We start from the raw sequence: 19,714 nt of genomic DNA, 5'->3' as shown, positions 1-19,714 counted from the left end.
AGCCGGGGCATGGGTAGGTTTGGCAACGCAGAGTGGAGGCGGGAGATTTTAGAGTGATATTGTGTTTGCTCATTGCTTTCGTTATACGTAACGCGTATTTTTTCAATATTACTTCATGCACAAAGGTAAGATCAAGATTCAGAGTAGTGATGTAAATTATTACGGGTTCGAAAATAGTGTTTTATTGCAATCAATTAGCAATACTTCAGAATACGGCGTAAGTAGGCTACTTACATACAAAGGCTGCCACTTAAAATAATTACAAAAAAAAACATGTTTTTATTGATAGTACGAAGGTAAATAAATAAATAAAAAAGATATTCCTTGCACCGAAAATAATAAAATCAATAATGCAATAAAGACGTAAGTTCCTACGCAGTATTCTTAAGTTCCATTCAGTTAACAAATTTGTGGCTAGCAAATTGACAATGTTTTGCGACTTAATGGTGTTTCATCTGTGAAAGGTTTAGGATATATTTTAATATTATCTTATGCGAGTATTTGTCGTGTTTTTCTACAAATATTTCAGATGCCTAGAAAGTGCTGTGTGCCTATGTGTCGTAGCAACTACACTTATAATTAAAAAAAAATAAATAAAAACATACTTTTTTTTATTGATGGTACAAGGGAAAATAAATAAATACTTAAAGAAATGTTACTTGTACCAAAAATAAGTAAAATAATGACGTACTTTCGCAATACCCTATTCCAATCAATTAACCATTATGTGGCTAGTAAATTGACAATGTTTTGCCGCTTAATGTTGTTTCACCTCTGACATGAAAGGTATAGGATATCATATGCATTTTAATTTCATGTGATTATGTCGTGCTTTTCTATAAATATTTCAGATATCCAGGAAGCCAGTTTTAGTTTGAACCTTGCCAGTCACCATAACAATACTGTTATCCTAAATTATTTGTTATAAACTTTTTAAAATATAATTTTAAATAAATATAACTATAGAAAACAAGCTAAGAATGTGAATTATGCAAATAGGCCTAAAATAAAATGTAAACAGAAGAAACTATTGACATTCCTATTATAATAAAAGTATGAGGATGTAAATACAGTTAAGCCAAGTAAAACAATCTATGAAAAAATGAAAACACATCCCTTCAACATAATACGTAACAAAACGCAACATTATCTATTAAGTACATGTATGTATCAATTAGCGTAAACTCAGTGGACTTTAAATCCTGTAAATACCAAGTGGGTGAATGTAGAGTATCCAACGCCCACTGAACGAATATTTCACTTTTATCACTGCCAATGTTGCGCTATAATCGTATATGCAAGGTAGGCTATAACAAAAACCTAAACTAACCAAACCTAACCTGTCAAAGAAGCAACAAGTTATACTAAATATGTGTAAAATTGGCCTATGTCTCTATAGTGGGCGGGACATAAGTAACATTGACTAAACCAACAAAGTGATTATATGCATGTACAAATTATAGATAGTTCTGACGTATAGCAGGCATTCCGAATCTTCAACAAAACTGCAACATTTATGGGATCACAAAACAGCTGTTATAATGACTTTGAAAACCAACGGCGTAACTTTATTGATATAGCAGGCGAGACCCAACAATTTGACTAGAATTCTGATACACACAAATCACAAATGAGAATATAAAAATGTGGTTATACAATATTTAATAGAATAGTCAATTACTTTGTCATCCATAACCGTAAAAATTCCCAAAGACTGCAACCATTTTATTTTCATTTATTGTCTTGTTTTTATTATCACCAACACGCATTTAGTTTATAATACATCAATAATTAACGTTTGGTACGACCGCAAACATAATTCCATCGACACACACTTATATTGTAACATTAATTTACATTGGAAATCGGCATTAGCACAAACACGTGTACCGTACGGTCAGCCTCCGGGTGACAGATAATTACAGTGTTGCCGACGTATGGCCCCGGCTTGTAACTAAAGAAGGCTCTGGCCGTGGGTATTATCCAGTTGTTCCTTTTTTTTTTTTTTTTTTCATAAATGAGATATTGTTTAAATTGTTGGAAAACTATGTAATATCATAAAAGTAGTGAACCCCTTGTGATTTAGACACGAACCGCCTCTGGAGCTGAGAAAATGCGGACATGTTTGGAAAATTTCTGATTACATTGCGTGAAAACTAGCCTTTGTAGAAACCAAGGTAATTAGTAAGTACAGTAGAAGCATCGCTGTCAAAGCGTCTATGTAATACCATTATGAATTAAGTTTGCGTTATTCCCATTTGTGAACATGCATGTCTACCAGTGTTGCCAATTTAGCCACTTGCCACATGTGGCATTTTAGCTACTTTCTGTACTCCATTTAGCTGTTTTTGACCATTTTGAATTTTTTTAGATAAATTCTAATGTTTATTACTTATAGTCTACGTGCATACGTGGATCTAATTTCTCGACTTCGGATTTTTCAACGGTCACTACCGTTGCACAAAATTGCACGGTACGCATTGCCTCATCGGTATTCGGTACTTCCCTCCGTTAAATGATTAATTTTGTCCTCTCTCTTTCCACCGAGCACGTGATGACGTATTTCACACCATTCAAGGCTGCATTTATGTTGTGAAGTGTGTCTGTAGACTGTATTGCATTCAATCTTAAAATAATAGTTGCTATGTGGTAGTTTAGTTCAGGTATCGTGCTGTGATGTGTTTGAAATTAGTGATTGTGTTTTAATTAAATATCACGAGAGTAATAATAGTACATTATGCAAGAGCCTATAATGCAGGTAATTAAGAAGTAAGTATGGATATTTATGAAACGAGCGCAAGCGAGTTTCATAATTTTCATACGAGCTTCTTAATTACCATTATAGGCGAGTTTCATACGACTTTTTATGCTCGACCATATTTCTAACTTGATATTATTAATTTTTTAGCAATGTCCCGTATGTTGTGAGATGTGCGCAGACGCGAAAGTATTGATTTTTTTCCGAGGAACAGATGTCCACATTCACCTTGCTAGGCCATAAGAACCTACAGATATAACATTGAAATTAAATTAGACATTGAAAAACGAGATGACAAATTGAATTTATTTGAATATTATTTACAATTAACGCTAATTATTATAGTAACAGAACATAACCTTCTGCGACAGTATTGGATTTCCAACTTCCGTGACTTTTCGCTAATTCTCTTTCGATTGCATATCCGAGAATAATTGATACTTGCGGTTTTATATCGATAGAAAGCTGACTTGTCATTGGCTGAATAGTTGTAACCTGAGTCGTCATTGGCTGAAAGACCTGACCTTTAACGAGTAGGTGTACTTTAATGACATGTTTTAAAGGTCTGCTACCAGGTGTATAATTACTACATTTCGGCATGGTCGAGCATAAAATGTATTATTAATCATGCCGAATCCTAAATATACTCAAAAGTATCGAAGAGAATGGGGGAAATGGGGGGAATTAAAAGACTGGATACAACCTGTTCCTACAGTCAATTCAAACGTTTTTTTTTTTGTAAATTTTGTAAATCATACTTCTGCGTTAAATTTTCCCCATTCGAATGCTGAAGTAGAGAGTTTTCAGTTAGTTCAGTATCGTTAAAAACAAACTGAGGAACAAGATTAAAATAAAAACATTGTCGGCTATTTTTAATGGCAAGTTTGGATTACGCCGCACCGTATGCAGAAGTGTTGTTTGTGGGAACAATCGCAACCTATACGTCGTCAGAGAATGATCCTAGTACTTCTGAAAGGGTGTTGGAAACAAAGGATGAGGAAGATGGCAGCGTTGATGATGATGATGATGATGATTATTATTATTATTATTATTATTATTATTATTATTATTATTATTATTATTATTATTATTATTATTATTATGCGTATTTCTATTATGTGAGTTATAATAACAGTTGCTTATTTCTCTAATTCCTTCTCTCGCAGCTTATTATTACGAAATAATACGTACATTTTTTTTAATGTGTTTGTACCTGACATACTTAGGCCTATCGCTTTTAGCGATTTAAACTTTAGCCACTTTTGGCCATTTTCGGGATAAGTTGTAGCCACTTTTTTCCACTAGGTGTTGGCGACACTGATATCTACCCACTACTTGCTTGATAACGTCACTCCCCCTTAGATCTTACGGGATATGCCAACACGGAGCTTGCAGTGTTAAATTTGAGATTTTATAATATTGTCACGAACTCTCTGAAGTTCAAACAATTGTACACTGAATCATGGACATCCATAGGGTTGGTATTTTCAATCTTTCGTTTATTAATTTGTTGTGTAATCCTATTTTAGTATTGTCCTGAATAATAAAATGTCACATTCATAATGAATTTGCACTCATTTCTAGAATATAAATCATTCCTTCTTTACACATATTACACTGTATAAATTATTTACAGCTAATCAACTGCCCTATTGTTAGTTATTTCCAGTGTCCTTTAAGGTTTTCTTCGTATTCTGCCTTCAGTTTTCTTCTCTAATTTGATGCCTGTGTTGAATGTTAGCAGTGACTGCCACACGGAACCAGATTTGCGTCTGCTACATATTAACTCATTTAAAATAGCTAATAAAAATATTCACGATGTGTTTCTGTCCTGTAGGAAGGGAATTTATCCCATCTGGAAGTGTCCGGCATGAAGACAGAATGCGTGGACCAGAGTTACGATATCAAATCAGAGATAAAGGTTGAAGACGACACACCAGTGCCTATTAGCTTTCCTGTGGTGAAAACTGAAGTTGATGTAAGTGGTACAATGTCAGTATACAGATATACCAGTAGTGCATTCTAATGTATGTCCGATATATTAACAGTCTCGAATTGTATTAAATATTTTATGCTCGACCATGCCGAAATGTAGTAATTATTCACTTGCTAGCAGTCCTATAATGCATATCATTAAAGTACACCCATTCATTAAAGTATAGGTTTTCGATTATTTTCGGATATGCAATCGAAAGACAATTAGCGAAAAGTCACGGAGGCTGGAAATCCAATACTGTCGCAGAAGGTTATGTTCTGTTACTATAATAATTAGCGTCAAGTGTCAATAATATTCAAGGAAATTCAATTTGTCATCTCGTTTTTCAATTCTAAATCAATTTCCGGGTTATATCAAAATTAGTCCATGTTATTCTGTAGATTATATCAAGGTCAATGACTTTAATCTTCCTCGGAAAAAATCAATACTTTCGCGTCTGCGCACATCTCACAATATACGAGCTATACACAGGGTCACTTCCGATCTTCAGTCAGATACAAATAAAATGAATACTTCTGAATAATTTCAAGTTAGAAGTATGGTCGAGCATAAAAAGTCGTATGAAACTTGCCAATAATGGTAATTAAGACGCTCGTATGAAAATTATGAAACTCGCTAGGTCTCGTTTCATAAACAGACCTACTCGCGTCTTAATTAATATCATTATAAGCTCGTTGCATAATGTACTATTCCCTTGTATCATTTTACGTTCACAACTTAGACGGTTTTCATTTTATTTATTTATTCATTCATTCATTCATTCATTCATTCATTTACTCATTTACTTAGTTCCTTACTTATTTGTTTATATTATTTATTTATTCATTCATCCATCCATCCATTCACTCACTCATTCACTCAGTTACTTATTTATTTTATTTATTTATTTATTGACCTACTTACTTACATATTTATTTATTTATTCTGGCGTAGTTAAGGCCATCAGGCCTTCTCTTCCACAACACCATGAATATATTTTAGTTTTTAAATAAAATAACAATTCGTAAATATATATTTCTGTTAGAGAGCAGAGGAATATCTCGAATACACGGAGAAAATATTACCTTGAGATAATAAAACCACAGTTTAGTATATACAGTTACGAAGATTGGGATGATTTTTTGCATTTCTCGCGATAGTTGCTAGCCGCTTGGAGCGCTGTGTGTACTAGGAACAATAGACTGTGTCACTGCCATCGTGATCTACAATTAAGGAAGGTAGATGTGCTAAATTAAAATCACAATATAAATTCTTTTTTATTAAACCTCAAAATAGCTTCTATTCTAAACTTAAAATGTTGATACGAATAGATTATGTTAACATGTAAAATTCTCTTCACATTAAAACAACACAATTTTGTAATTATTTCTGCAACAAATTATGCAATAAGAAGTAAACGGACCTTATGGACACATTACACTAACTAAAACTTAGCAATGATACGCAATAAAGTTATAATATAATATTGCACTGAGCTCCATACACTGAAATAGAAAACCCGAACATACATTATCGTCTGCTCGGGAAAGGGTCTGTGCTGAGGCGATAGCAGTGATCCTGGTGGTCAGCAACTATCTATGTATGCATATTTAGTAAGTATTGAGCTTCGCAACTGTATATAGTGATAAAACCCTGAACAAGGACATGATATCCTTTGTATTGTTTATTTACATGAAATATTTTTGCAAATACTACTTGCGTATTTTGCAGGCAATTTTTACATCACATTCACATATTTTCAAGGTTGAAACTTGATTCCAATATGTTACAATACAAGCAAGTAGCCTCAATATAAAGAAGGATGTATGAAGGACATAAATCAATGCAGTTAGAAGAAACAATTTTGGATTTTGAATAAAAGTCATTACAAACTTACCCAGGAGTTAGATAGGATTCACTAGCTTTGAATATTGGGGCGTCTGACATAGTAAACCTATGACCAAAGCCTTCTTCACTTACAAGCCGAAGCCATACGTTGGCAACACTGTAATTAACTGTCACCCGGAGGCCGACCATACAGGACACGTGTTTGTGCTAATGCCGATTTTAAATGTAAATTAATGTTACAATATAAGTGTGTGTCGATGGAATTATGTTCGCGGTCGTACCAAACGTTAATTGTTGATGTATTATAAACTAAGTGCGTGTTGAAGATAAAAACAAGACAATAAATGAAAAAGAAAATGGTTGCAGTCTTTGGAAATCTTTACAGTTAGTGTTGACAAAGTAAATATTAAATATTGTATTAACTACATTTTTATAGTCTTACTTGTGGTTTGTGATGTATCAGAATTTTAGCCAAATTGTTGGGTCTCTCCTGCCATATCAATAAAGTTACGCCGTTGATTTCCAAGTTCATTGTAAACAGCTGTTTTGTGATCCAATAAATGTTGCAGTTTCGTTGAAGATTCGGAATGCCTGCTATACGTCTGAACTATCTATAATTTGTAGATGCATTCACTCACTTCGTTGGTTTTCAAGGTGTATTTATTAATATTATTCCTTTTGTAATAAATTAGTTATAAACATGTCTCTTTTCATTTCGTATTTACAGGATTTAAAGTTCACTAAATTTACGCTAATTGTCACATACTTAATAGATAATGATGTGTTTTGTTACGTATGTTGGAGATATTTTTCTTAATTTTTTCATAGATATTTATGCTTGGCCCTGGTCTATTTAAAATTATGTTTTTAAACATTTATAACAAATAATTTAGGATAAGAGTATTGTTATGATGACTGGCGAGGTTCAAACTAAAACTGGCTTCCTAGGTATCGGAAATAGGCTATTTATTGAAAAGCACGACAGATCACATGGAATTAAAATGTAGGCCTATATGATATTCTAGACCTTTCACGTCAATTTAATAGCCATATAATGGTTAATTGATTTGAATAGGGTATTGCGAAAGTACGTCGTTATTTTATTTATTTTTAGTAGAAGTAACATTTCTTTAAGTATTTATTTATTTTCCCTAATACCATCAATCGAAAACACGTATGATTTTAATTTTTTTTCTGTTACAAGCGGCTGTATGCTAGTACTTAGGCGGTATTCTGAAACTCAAATAAAATACCATTTCGGATTCCGTAATAAATTACGTACATCAATACACTGAATCTTGAGCATATGCACTTAGTTTTGTATCATTTAATGTCGAAAATGTGCATGTGACAACGAAATCAAAGCACTTAAACGTTAAACGTCATGCCTATATTTCGCCTCCACTCAGCGTTGCCAAACCTACTCATGCTCCGGCTTGTAACTAAAGAAGGCTCTACAATGACCCATATGGCCAGTTAAAGTGCTTTTCATTATTTACTCACCTTTCCAGGAAGATTTCTTGAATGTGGACAGAGTTCAGCAGGAACAGAAAGTGGAAGTTTCTTCAGAAGAGGATGAAGTGTTGACTGAGAGGTGAGTGTACAGTGTTCGTTTTGCTTCTTCTATTCCTTGAGAACTTCATTTAATAACGACGTAGGAAATAAATTTTGTAATGTATGATACTTACTTTTATCTACTATAAAAAGTGTGTGAAATTTTTATTTAACTACTTTATATGCAGCGCTTTTTTTCAGCCGGAATGCGTTCCGCTAAACTTTTTGCCTTTACAAATTCTGACGAGATGTATTTTATAAGCGAAATTGAAAATTAACATTGCCGCCACTGCCGAGTCCAAGAGTATACATTTTCTCATTATTATCGTTGGTGCAAAAGTAACTCATGCAATCTAGTGCTGCCATCTTCCGTTATTGATCCTGAAACTATAGCTCGAAATCGCAAAATCTCCATTATACTTAAAACCGATAAGCTCTGTTTGGAACTTAATGTGATATAAGCTATATAGGCCTAATATTTTTAAACCTACGTTTTTGTTGTATAATATGCTCGAGTGATGGATGTTTTTGTAAACTTTTTTCCAGAAAAAAAAAAAGCACTGACTATATCATTTAATATTTTCATTGCAATAGTAAATTCTGCTACAGCTTTTTATTTTTACTGTTGCGATCGACACTCATTACTATATATATATTTTTTTCATCTTCTTCAGTAATTTAAACTTGCCAATGTTGAGAATTTATATTGCGTACGTAGCAAATTTTGAGAAGCTGTGTTGTGATAGAGTAATATTATTTTATGAAATGGGTACATTATGGTCACTCAACTAGTTCTGGTCAAACCATTCGAAATGTGAAGTTTGAAAACCACCGTTGCTGTCCCCACTTTCTTTACCTTGTGCTATATGAGACATACAGACACAAAAGTTTCATCTAGTGTGAGCTGTGGTAGCTCATGCAAGAGTGGAATATTGATCACATCCGAGTGTGGCACATTTCTCACAGCTGAAGATAGATCAGGATGTATTCTCTTATCAGGAATATTTCGTTTGATGCATATAATATTAACAATAAAGAAATAACCCTTTCTACTTCTCTTAGCATTTGTCCTCTGGCACAAATGCTGCTTACAAGTTCTGCATACCGTATGAGCAGCTCGTGACTCACCTTGATGTCCATGTTTGACACCTAAATAACGTAAATTTGCTGTTTTCACAAACTCGAAAATACGTTTTCAACAAACATTTCCGGCCTTACTAATAAATACTCTATATACAGACGTTTAACTGTCTTATACCTATACAATGAGTAGCTCGTTTATACGTCGTGTGTAAATTCCTTACTAATAATCACTACATACGTCGTGTATAACAGTATAACTGTTACATATCTACGTCATAGTTTCGTCATTACGTTATTCCGAAAGATAATAGAATATCTGAGGTACTCTAATGCATCCAGTAGAGCGCTCTATTGTGCCATTTTAAGTATCGATAGTACAACTGGTTCTGATCGATTACCACACTATATTTTAGTCAAAGAGTATAGGCTATAGCAGTATTATTCTAATTATTCTGTGCTCTTTGGTTTTATCTGCTTTGGTTACTAGGCAACTATCATCATAAAATGACAGTCGATACAAACAGCTGTTAGAGGGGCGGCCATTTTTTCTCTATGTACAACGCTTAAACAAGGGATTTCGTGTATATAACTACTGCAAAGGAATTCCCATTGTATGGTTACAGACTGTTTATACATCCATCGCTTATGCATGGTTTATTAGTAACCTTTTCTGTCTCAACTTTCCATAAACCGCGTATAAAAACTATACGCGGTTTATTAGTAAGACTTTTATTGTGTACTTCCAATATATACAGCGAAATGCAAGGGGATAATTTAAGCACGACCATAATGAAGAAGAGAATGTGCTGCTAGACCCCGTCATAAGGCCATAACTCTGATATAATTAAGATCTTACATTTCAGAATCCAATGTTTCGGAAGTAAAATTACACTTGGAAGTACGTGAAAACCCTAATAACACTAAGTTGTACTCACCAAAAAAAAAAAAAAGAAAGAAGAACGAACTCCTAAAAGCAACTGCCTCTAAAGATGATATCCAAAATTATATAGTGTACTAAAACCACGATAAAATTATTGTGAATATTATCATATACTGTATAAAATGAAAATTGAAAAAACTTGTGTTTTAAAAATTAATATATAAACTCAACAGTATCTAATAAGGAGTGAGGTGTAATTTATCCAATGTCATTCTCTGAATCACGTCCCAAACAATCCCAAAAGACCAAGACACCAACAAAAAGCGTATTCGTCTGTATTATTATCTGATATATGTATAAAATGTAATGATTAATATATAGGGTGATTCACGAAGATTTTCCGTCCCTTACGGAGCTTATTTCTGAAGACATTCTCAGCAAAAAGTCATATAAAGATGTGTTCTAATCTCAATATTTTCAGAGTTACCGGTACACTAATTTGAATTTGTTAGTAAAATGCCTTTTTTCTTCACTTTTAAAGGTAAAAAAATATTAAAAACTGAGAAAGAACTATTCAGAAGGGTCATTTCTTTAATTGGCTAGTGTTCTGAAGCTTAAAATGTGTTGTTAATTGCTTTGTACAGATTGAGTTTTACTATTTTTAACAAAAAATTATATCATTCTTGCGCACTTATCACAAAAATGTTACAAATCATACGATTTTAGGAACTTGATTATTCACAGTTGTTATTCTGCCATAAATTTCGAGGCCCAATAACAATAATTAAGGAAATTCCTACGATACCTTTGAAGGCTTCTCTGCAGATTTTACGGTGACATTTGTACTTCAATTCAAATTACAGTTCAATCTTCTCATTCTGTTCTTTTTATCTGTATTTTTTATTTTATTGCAAATTTTCATTATGTGAAACATTATCTAATGCAAATTTTATTTTATTGTTAACAAATTTCTTGTAAGATATTTTGAGTCATCTCAAATGTTACTGTTTAACATTCTTTGTCTTCGGCAACCTCACCAAGTTGAGGAAGATTACTTACTTACTGGCTTTTAAGGAACCTGGAGATTCATTGCCATCCTCACATGAGCCCGCCATCGGTCCCTATCCTGAGCAAAATTAATCCACTCTCTACCATCATATCCCACCCCCCTCAAATCCATTTTAATATTATGCTCCCATCTACGTCTCGTCCTTCCCAAACGTCTTTTTCTCCTCCAGCCTCCCAACTAACACTCTATATGCATTTCTAGACTCGCCCATACGTGCTACATGCCCTGCCCATCTCAAACGTCTGGATTTAATGTTCTTAATTATGTCAGGTGAATAATACAATGCGTACAGTTCTGCGTTGTGTAACTTTCTCCATTCTCCTGCAACTTCTTCCCTCTTAGCCCCAAATATTTTTCTAAGAACCTTAATCTCAGTTCCTCTCTCAAAGTGAGAGTCCAAGTTTCACAACCATACAGAACAACCGGTAATATAACTGTTTTATAAATTCTAACTTTCAGATTTTTTGACAGGAGACTAAATGAAAAAGTTTCTCAACCTAATAATAACAGGCATTTCCCATATTTATTCTGCGTTTAATTTCATCCCGAGTATCATTTATATTTGTTACTGTTGCTCCTAGATATTTGAATTTTTCCACCCATTCGAAGGTTAAATCTCCAATTTTTATATTTCCATTTCGTACAATATTCTCGTCACGAGACATAATCATATACTTAGTCTTTTCGGTATTTACTTCCAAACCTATCGCTTTACTTGCTTCAAGTAAAATTTTCGCGTTTTCCCTAATCGTTTGTGGATATTCTCCTAACATATTCACGTCATCCGCATAGACAAGAAGCTGATGTAACCTGTTCAATTCCAAACCCTCTCTGTTATCCTGAACTTTCCTAATGGCATATTCTAGAGCCTTTTCTCTGTCTTAGTCTTCTCTAATCATTTACTTACTATAATGGTTAACATGTCCCCATTTAAATCTTGTAGCAATTTCTTATTTTGTTTTTTGGTTTGTTTTTCGTTCCACATACAGCGTTATTGTTATTATTATTATTATTATTATTATTGTTATTATTTTTTACTTAAATAAGATTAAATAAATAAAATAAAATATGCATCCTAATGTACAGTCTGGAAGAATTTACGAGAGTGGCTTGATTTGTAACAATTGTTATGATAAATGCGTAAGAAAATGTAATTTTGTAGTTAAAAATGGTAAAAAAAAAGAAATTCTGTACGAAACAACTATGGAATTCACAACACATTTCTAAGTTCAGAATATCAGCTAATTAAAGAAATGATACTCCTGGATAGTTCATTCTTTATCTGCAATATACTTTTACCCTTAAAACTCAAGAATAATGGTATTTTACAAACATCTTAAAATTAGTGTAATTCTGAATTCAGATTAGGACAAATGTATATTACATGAAATTTTTTTGCTCTGAATGTTTTCGGAAATAAGCTCCTTAAGGGACGCTGAATCCTCGTGAATGATCCTGTGTTTTGATCTCACCAAATTGATTATAGAGCACATCGATTAATTTTTATGTTCTTTTCAGCATTGTGGATAATGTTCAGAAGAGTGTGTCACAAGAAAACGCCATCATAGATCGTAAAGAAGGCAAATCGACACAGTGTGGTAGCAACAGACAAGCCTGTTCAAACAATGGCAATGAAAGCCGTAATAGTATCACGTGTAGTAAATGCAACGAACTTTTTCATACTGTGCAATCTCTGAATCTTCATTTTCATACACACACACAAAAAAACTCATTCAAATGCAAAGTGTGTGGAAAGTGTTATTCACTATCGACTAATTTAAGCCGTCATGCTCGAATACACGATGCGGAAAGGCCAATCAAATGCGACATGTGTGGAAAGTGTTTCACACGATTTGAACAGTTGAAGATACACGCCCGAATACACACTGGCGAACGTCCATTCAAATGCGAGTTTTGTGGAAAATGTTTTTCAGGATCTGGACATTTGAAGAGACATGCACGCATACACTCAGGCGAACGTCCATTCAAATGCGAGTTTTGTGGAAAATGTTTCTCAGGTTCTGGGCCGTTGAAGAGGCATGAACGCATACACTCAGGCGAAAAACCATTTATATGCGAGGTGTGTGGAAAGTGTTTCATACTAATTCAACAGTTGAAATCACATGCACGCATACACACTTGCGAAAAGCCATTCAAATGCAATGTGTGCAGAAAGTGTTTCTCAGAATCTGGACAGTTGAAGAAACATGTCCGCATACACACTGGCGAAAAGCCATACACGTGCAAGTTGTGTGGAAAGTGTTTCTCGACATTATCGATTTTGAACAGACATGCTCGCGTTCATACAGGCGAAAAACCATTCAAGTGCGAGATTTGCGGTAAGTGTCTGACACAATTGGTACATCTGAAGAAACATCTACGCATGCACACTGGCGAAAGACCATTCAAATGTGACGTGTGTGGAAAGTGTTTCTTGTCATCCTCCAATGTAAACACACACGCTCGCTTTCACATAGGCAAAAGACCATTCAAATGCGACGTGTGTGGAAAGTGTTTTTCACAATTGGGACCGTTACAGAAACATGTAATAATTCACATAGGCTGAAAGCGTGCAAATGTGATGGCCTTTGAAACTGTTTTCCACAAGCGAGACAACTCTCGACTTATACCCGCCTACACAGAATTTAAATGCGATGGCTAGGGAAAAGTTATCCATGAGCGGGAAATCTAAAAAGCCTTTACTTGCTTCACCTAACCGAAATGGCTTTCAATTCCGATATCTGAAAATGTGTTTCACGTATATATATATTAGCTCAAAAGACGTGTCTGTTTCCACGTAAATTACTTTCAGTACACTATTGTGTAAGTTTGTGCTGGAAAATTAGTGGTTTTAAAACAAATACAGTGAGGATTTTTCATTTAAGTATCGCCTGATCGCCACTGATTAGTAGGAAATTGGAAATTGTGCATGAGGTAAGTTTTATTTTATTTATAATAGTAGTTGAAAATTCTTACACCCTACACAATTTTAGGTATTAAAACATTAACAATACAGCTTCACTCTTCCTATCAAATTATGTGTTAGCTTATATTTCTATTACTTTTGCTCACAGAATTGCTAGTTAGTGTTACGACAAATTCTTTTATGTAAAGTTTTAACACACTTGAAGATTTTTCGCGAGAAATGTGTTGCGAGAAAGAGGCGAAGAGCCTTCCTCCACACACTTGAGGAGTTCTCGCTATCACAGATCACACCTCGCTATGATCATCTATGCACTGCCTTCATGCAGAAAGCATTTTTCTGTATATAGTAATCACTCGTTCGGAGAAATATTATAGGTTATATATTTACGTATATTGTCGTACTTAAATATATAACCTGTAAGTATATTGTCGTACTTTACAAACTACGTACGAACGCTATGTTGAATCTGAGTATTCAGATGATGAGGAAATGGAGTTACATGAACATATTTTGATCATGGAAAGAAAAAGTAGGCCTAAAATTAAAGCCAGAAATATCTGAAAATCACATTGTATCTTACGAAAATAAGGGCGAGTTTTGGACATTGGTTTCGATTTGAGTGATGATACGTTTAGGTATTATTTGAGGTTGAAATGGACCACAATTTTTTTTCCATTTATGATACGATAGAGGATTCTTTGCTATGTTTTGATTAAAATTATGTAAACTGTTAAGATCTCAAATGTTTAATTAACACTGTTAAATGTAATCTAAATAAAATATAGACCTATTTATTTTCAGATAATGTGATATTTGTCTCCAGATTTCTTCTCTAAGTTTCGTGTTTTTATAGTTTTCATCCCGTGTATCATATAAATAGGCCTATGGTGACATCGTACAAGTTCGATAAGTTTCTGACTGCAATTATCAGCAATCTTTCGTGATTTTCAAATAAAAACAATACAATTCATCGCCACCTGTGATATTTTTTTGTACATTCAATCGTCAAACATCTTTGATAAATGTGTCAAGAAAATTCGCTGAGCTACCGATTCCAGCGAGAAACTCGCGCGAGGTTTTTGCCTCGAGCGAGAATCTCTTCCAGTGTGTGGACGTCCATTTGAATCCATGTCATCAATTTTTTAATTTTCTCGCAACACATTTCTCGCTGGCGAAAACTCTGCAAGTGTGTTACGAGCCAAAGGTTCATAAAAAATACGGTCCAAAATGTTTAATTTGTTTTAATATGTAACAGCATAGAAACGAATTAAACAAGGGGATAGCCTCAGCCTATTGTATTTCATTAAATTTATGACGAAATAACAAAAATGTGAAAACGACAAACCCACAGAACGTAGCTGGGTGTGTGGAGAATGAGATCAATTTATCTTGAAACACTTATATGCAAATGACATCGTTTTAATAGCTGATACATCAAAGAAATTCAGTATGTAATATTGGAATGGAATGAAGAATTGAACAGAAAGGTATGGTAGTGAATATAGATAAGTATGGGTATCAAACCAGCATAGAATGGAAAAATTTAAAATGGGTCTGTGTTGGAATTCCTCTAGAGGAAGTAGAAAATTCTGAATATGTTAGAATATAATAGTTAATTTAATAGATTTTATTACACAATATGTTGGAAAATTTATATTCTCGTACTTTTATTTTTTATAGAGCCATACCAAGAAGTAAGAATGGAAAAAAAGGCGGAAAAAAGTAGTTGTAGAAGGACTTCGCATGTCTATAAAAGATATGTTAACAAATGGAACTAAAATGCGTACTGCTTGCAAAAATTTCGATATTTCGAGAACTACGTTTGACTAGGCATTTAGCAAATAGTATGCTCTGCTGGTAGTAAATAAATATAATATGGAACTCTGTATACGCCCTTTTTCCGGTGATAATATGTTTTAGTACTGTTTTTAATTATTCTGATGTTCTAGATGTCTAACTTTGCATGAAAATTAATTATTTATGGCAACATCTCGTATTTTATTAATAATTTTGTCTTAAAAAGTGAAATAAAATAAATTCAACAAAATAGAATATACATTTACCATAACATACTAAATAAAAATATTGAATAATTACACAATTAGGCCTACAAAATAACATTACATTTTTAATTTGCAATTCATTTTATATTTCAGATGTGTCTAGTAATGTCATAAAATAATGTATATAAATTTCAATCAAAGACACAACTATCTGCAAATGTTTATTTGCTAAATGAATATAAGGTATATAAACGTTTTCGCCTTGTGGGGCATCATCAGATATATTAAAATTATGTGATCTGAACTTACCACAATAAAGATAAAAATATAAGTAATGAAAATTTACTAAACTTTAGAAACCCGCATTACACAATTTAAAGTAGATCCAGTTACATCATGATACACCGTCTTTCAAATAGTTCCCTCTAATATTACTCCGCCATTACACAGCAGAACACACACGATTACCCAACATCAGTCTTCTTCAAACCATCAACACTCCCACATACACCGAGACATATACGTACGTAAGTAATTTAAAAACCGTTAATAATATAATATTATACAAATTTAATATCCCCATATTCGCTTTCATAGAAGTAATTAATCATTCTCACATTTCTTTTCTCTTAAAACAGTTCAAATTGATCGAAATATTAATGGCAACATTTCTTGTTTTTACAGAATTCTTCCATATACAAACAGTTTTCCTTTAATCAAACACAGTAATTCATCAACGATATGCATTATAAAAGATAGACTATTTAGATCTAAAGGATCAAGGATAACCACTATTTGCATCGAAACTAGACAACATTTAGATTATAACCAAGCAAAATACTCGTAAGTAACCTTAACACCTTTTCACATCTCCAAAACCAAAGTAGACTTCTATTCCCATTTGATCACTAAATAATCCTCATAATTTGTATAAATAAATGATACTTCTTTGTTCACAGTATATGAATGATAATTTTATACGCACATTACAATCAACCTACAACATCGGTTACTGCAAACTTCGATATGATACACAGTTCTCCAAGACGTGTTTTTATAAACATTGAAAACTTTTAACCCAAGATTTTATCCATTTATTCATTTGATTTTAACATGGATCATAATTTGCATAATATTATTAGATAAATATGTATTATAATGTAACATGAGTTATATGTACACACAATTTCAATTTTAATCAATTTGAATTTATTCTGCATTAAAATTCATCATTTTATTTTATTTCTTGTTACAATCATTATACATATAACTCATGAAAATGTTATCACTATGTATTACACACTGCTCATATTTGCTTTTATAAATCTAATTTAATCTAAGTTCAGATCACATAATTTTAATATATCTGATGATGCCCCACAAGGCGAAAACGTTTATATACCTGATATTCATGTAGCAAATAAACATTTGCAGATAGTTGTGTCTTTGATTGAAATTTATATACATTATTTTATGACATTACATTTTTAGTTTATGGTTTTCTTGTCTGTATGTGTTTTTCTTCTTTATACATCATCACTATTGTTGCTAGAGTCATCTTCACCATTGTGTGATGATGTCCCGACTTTATTCAGTATCGAGTTCAGCCAACTTTCGTTATCTTCATCTAAAAACTGTTAAGAGATCTCTTCAGTCCTCCGCCCTGTAGGGCTTCAAAGTCATTGGCTTCATTTGTGTTGGACTCAAAAAAGTTTCAGCTACGACACTTCCATTCCCGTCTTCCAAATCTTGAATTAAACAAATGATGCACATTATGAGGTTCAAGCTGAAAATATCCCTGATGTCCTGGATTGCAGTTGTTTATACTTTTACACCATGATTGTATGAGGACGATTTAAGTGTGTACCCGTTTCATCATTGAGGATGTCACCGGAAAACAATTTATTCTGAACTGCTGTTAATCTTTTCTCTGAAATTTGCAATAGACTTAATAGAAAGTTTTGACAACATCAATTTTTTTTACCTCCATTACAGAAAACACTATCTTTCCAGACATTATCCCTATTCTTGAAAGACTGAAGCTTCTTAGTTTTTATATTCACTCTTTCAATAATAATAATAATAATAATAATAATAATAATAATAATAATAATAATAATGATTTATTTAACCTGGCAGAGTTAAGGCCATACGGCCTCCTCTAACACTCAACCAGGAGTAAAACTGCGTTACAAAAAACACTACAAATTTACAAAGTACACTACAATTTTACACACAAAACTGAATAAGATAATAATAATAAAATGTAAACAACAAGTAAGTAGAAATCAGACATAATATATAACATACAGAAAGAAAGAAAAAAGCATAATAAAATGTGAACAGCAGGTCAAAATAAATGAGACATACAAAGTATAAAGTATAAAAAAATGAGACAATTAATAATAATAATAATAATAATAATAATAATAATAATAATGATAAAAATAAGAATAGTAGTACTAGTAATAATAATAATAATAATAATAATAATAATAATAATAATAAAATAGTGCAGTACAAAGCATACAATGAATACAATATTTTTAAGTACACACAGTAAGGAAAATTATGATTATATATAGCTCAACTTATCACGTTATAGATATACCATTATCGGAAAATACGAAAACAAAAATATAAAATAAGTTAAATATCACTAGAACATTTAAAAAAAATGTGAATACGTGGAAACATGCAATACAACACTTGTCATAATAGTAAGTTCAAGGCAAGAAGTAATAAAATGATATTGTTCTAATTTCGAGCCCATGTCCCAAAAGCGTTTGAAAATAGAGAGTTGATCGTCCTTTGAAATTTTATGCGTGCACATTTTCATACGTCATTTTTTTACAGGTGTAAATGACTTCTCTTCCATTTCCTTGCCTGTACAAGTTGTTTATGACTTGTCACTGTTTCTATTAATTTTCTTTTCTTCGGTTTTCCATTTAGTTTTGCTCACAAGCTTCTTTTTTCCTATATTTTCGGTCATGATTCACTGCTGCAACTGACAACCTGAAGTAGGCCTAAACATCGAATACTAGCCTACTACAGTATGGCTTGCAACAGCACGTGACTGCCTCTCTAGTAGGTGCGTTCACTCGTTCAACGTAAATGCGTAACATTGTGTCCTGTGTTACGTGTTGAAGCTAGACTTACGAAAATTTACTACAGTGTACTATACGCATTCAACTATCTAATCCCTTGATCGTCGGAAAACGGGTGAAGTCCTCAATTACGGTCTAAATTCAAATTTATTCACAATTTATATTTTAAATGATACATATGAATATATACCCGAAAAGGGCATATGCTCGTGCTTGGGTACAGTCCAGTAGTCTACATAAATTTTACAGGGTTCAAATAATAATGCTGATGATCAGGGAACGGATTTATATGGACTAAAAATATATGAAATATGTAAATATATATGTAGTTATTTTTACCAAAATATGGAATTAAATATGGATTTTTACCAAAATATGGAATTAAATATGGACTTAAAATTATAAAAAAATGACTATGTACGTTAAATATTGGTACATTTTAATCAAACTAAACAAAAAATATAATGGACGTACCTTATCTTCCAATGTAGTTTCAACAAAACACAATTTT

The 19,714-nt window shown here is 32.8% G+C and overlaps 1 protein-coding gene across 4 annotated transcripts in view; it reads left to right on the top strand.

Annotated features, from left to right (window-relative positions):
• Positions 1-19,714, top strand: part of LOC138692005 (zinc finger protein 665-like) — a 125,865-nt gene that overhangs the window by 21,138 nt on the left and 85,013 nt on the right. For 2 of the 4 annotated variants that reach the window (XM_069814755.1, XM_069814765.1), the window contains exons 1-4: positions 4,124-4,235; positions 4,596-4,736; positions 8,093-8,175; positions 12,686-14,101. Coding sequence is in view for 1 of the 4 variants with exons in the window: in XM_069814765.1 (XP_069670866.1) it covers positions 4,221-4,235; positions 4,596-4,736; positions 8,093-8,175; positions 12,686-13,733 (1,287 nt within the window). In the remaining 3 variants the exon portion in view is untranslated. Of the gene's footprint in view, positions 1-4,123; positions 4,236-4,595; positions 4,737-8,092; positions 8,176-12,685; positions 14,102-19,714 lie in introns of those variants that run through there. The other 2 variants (XM_069814766.1, XM_069814754.1) reach the window with 1 other exon arrangement.

Source organism: Periplaneta americana, chromosome 16, assembly GCF_040183065.1.
Source record: "Periplaneta americana isolate PAMFEO1 chromosome 16, P.americana_PAMFEO1_priV1, whole genome shotgun sequence".
NCBI lineage: Eukaryota > Metazoa > Arthropoda > Insecta > Blattodea > Blattidae > Periplaneta > Periplaneta americana.
This window is presented reverse-complemented; position numbering and strand designations above follow the sequence as displayed.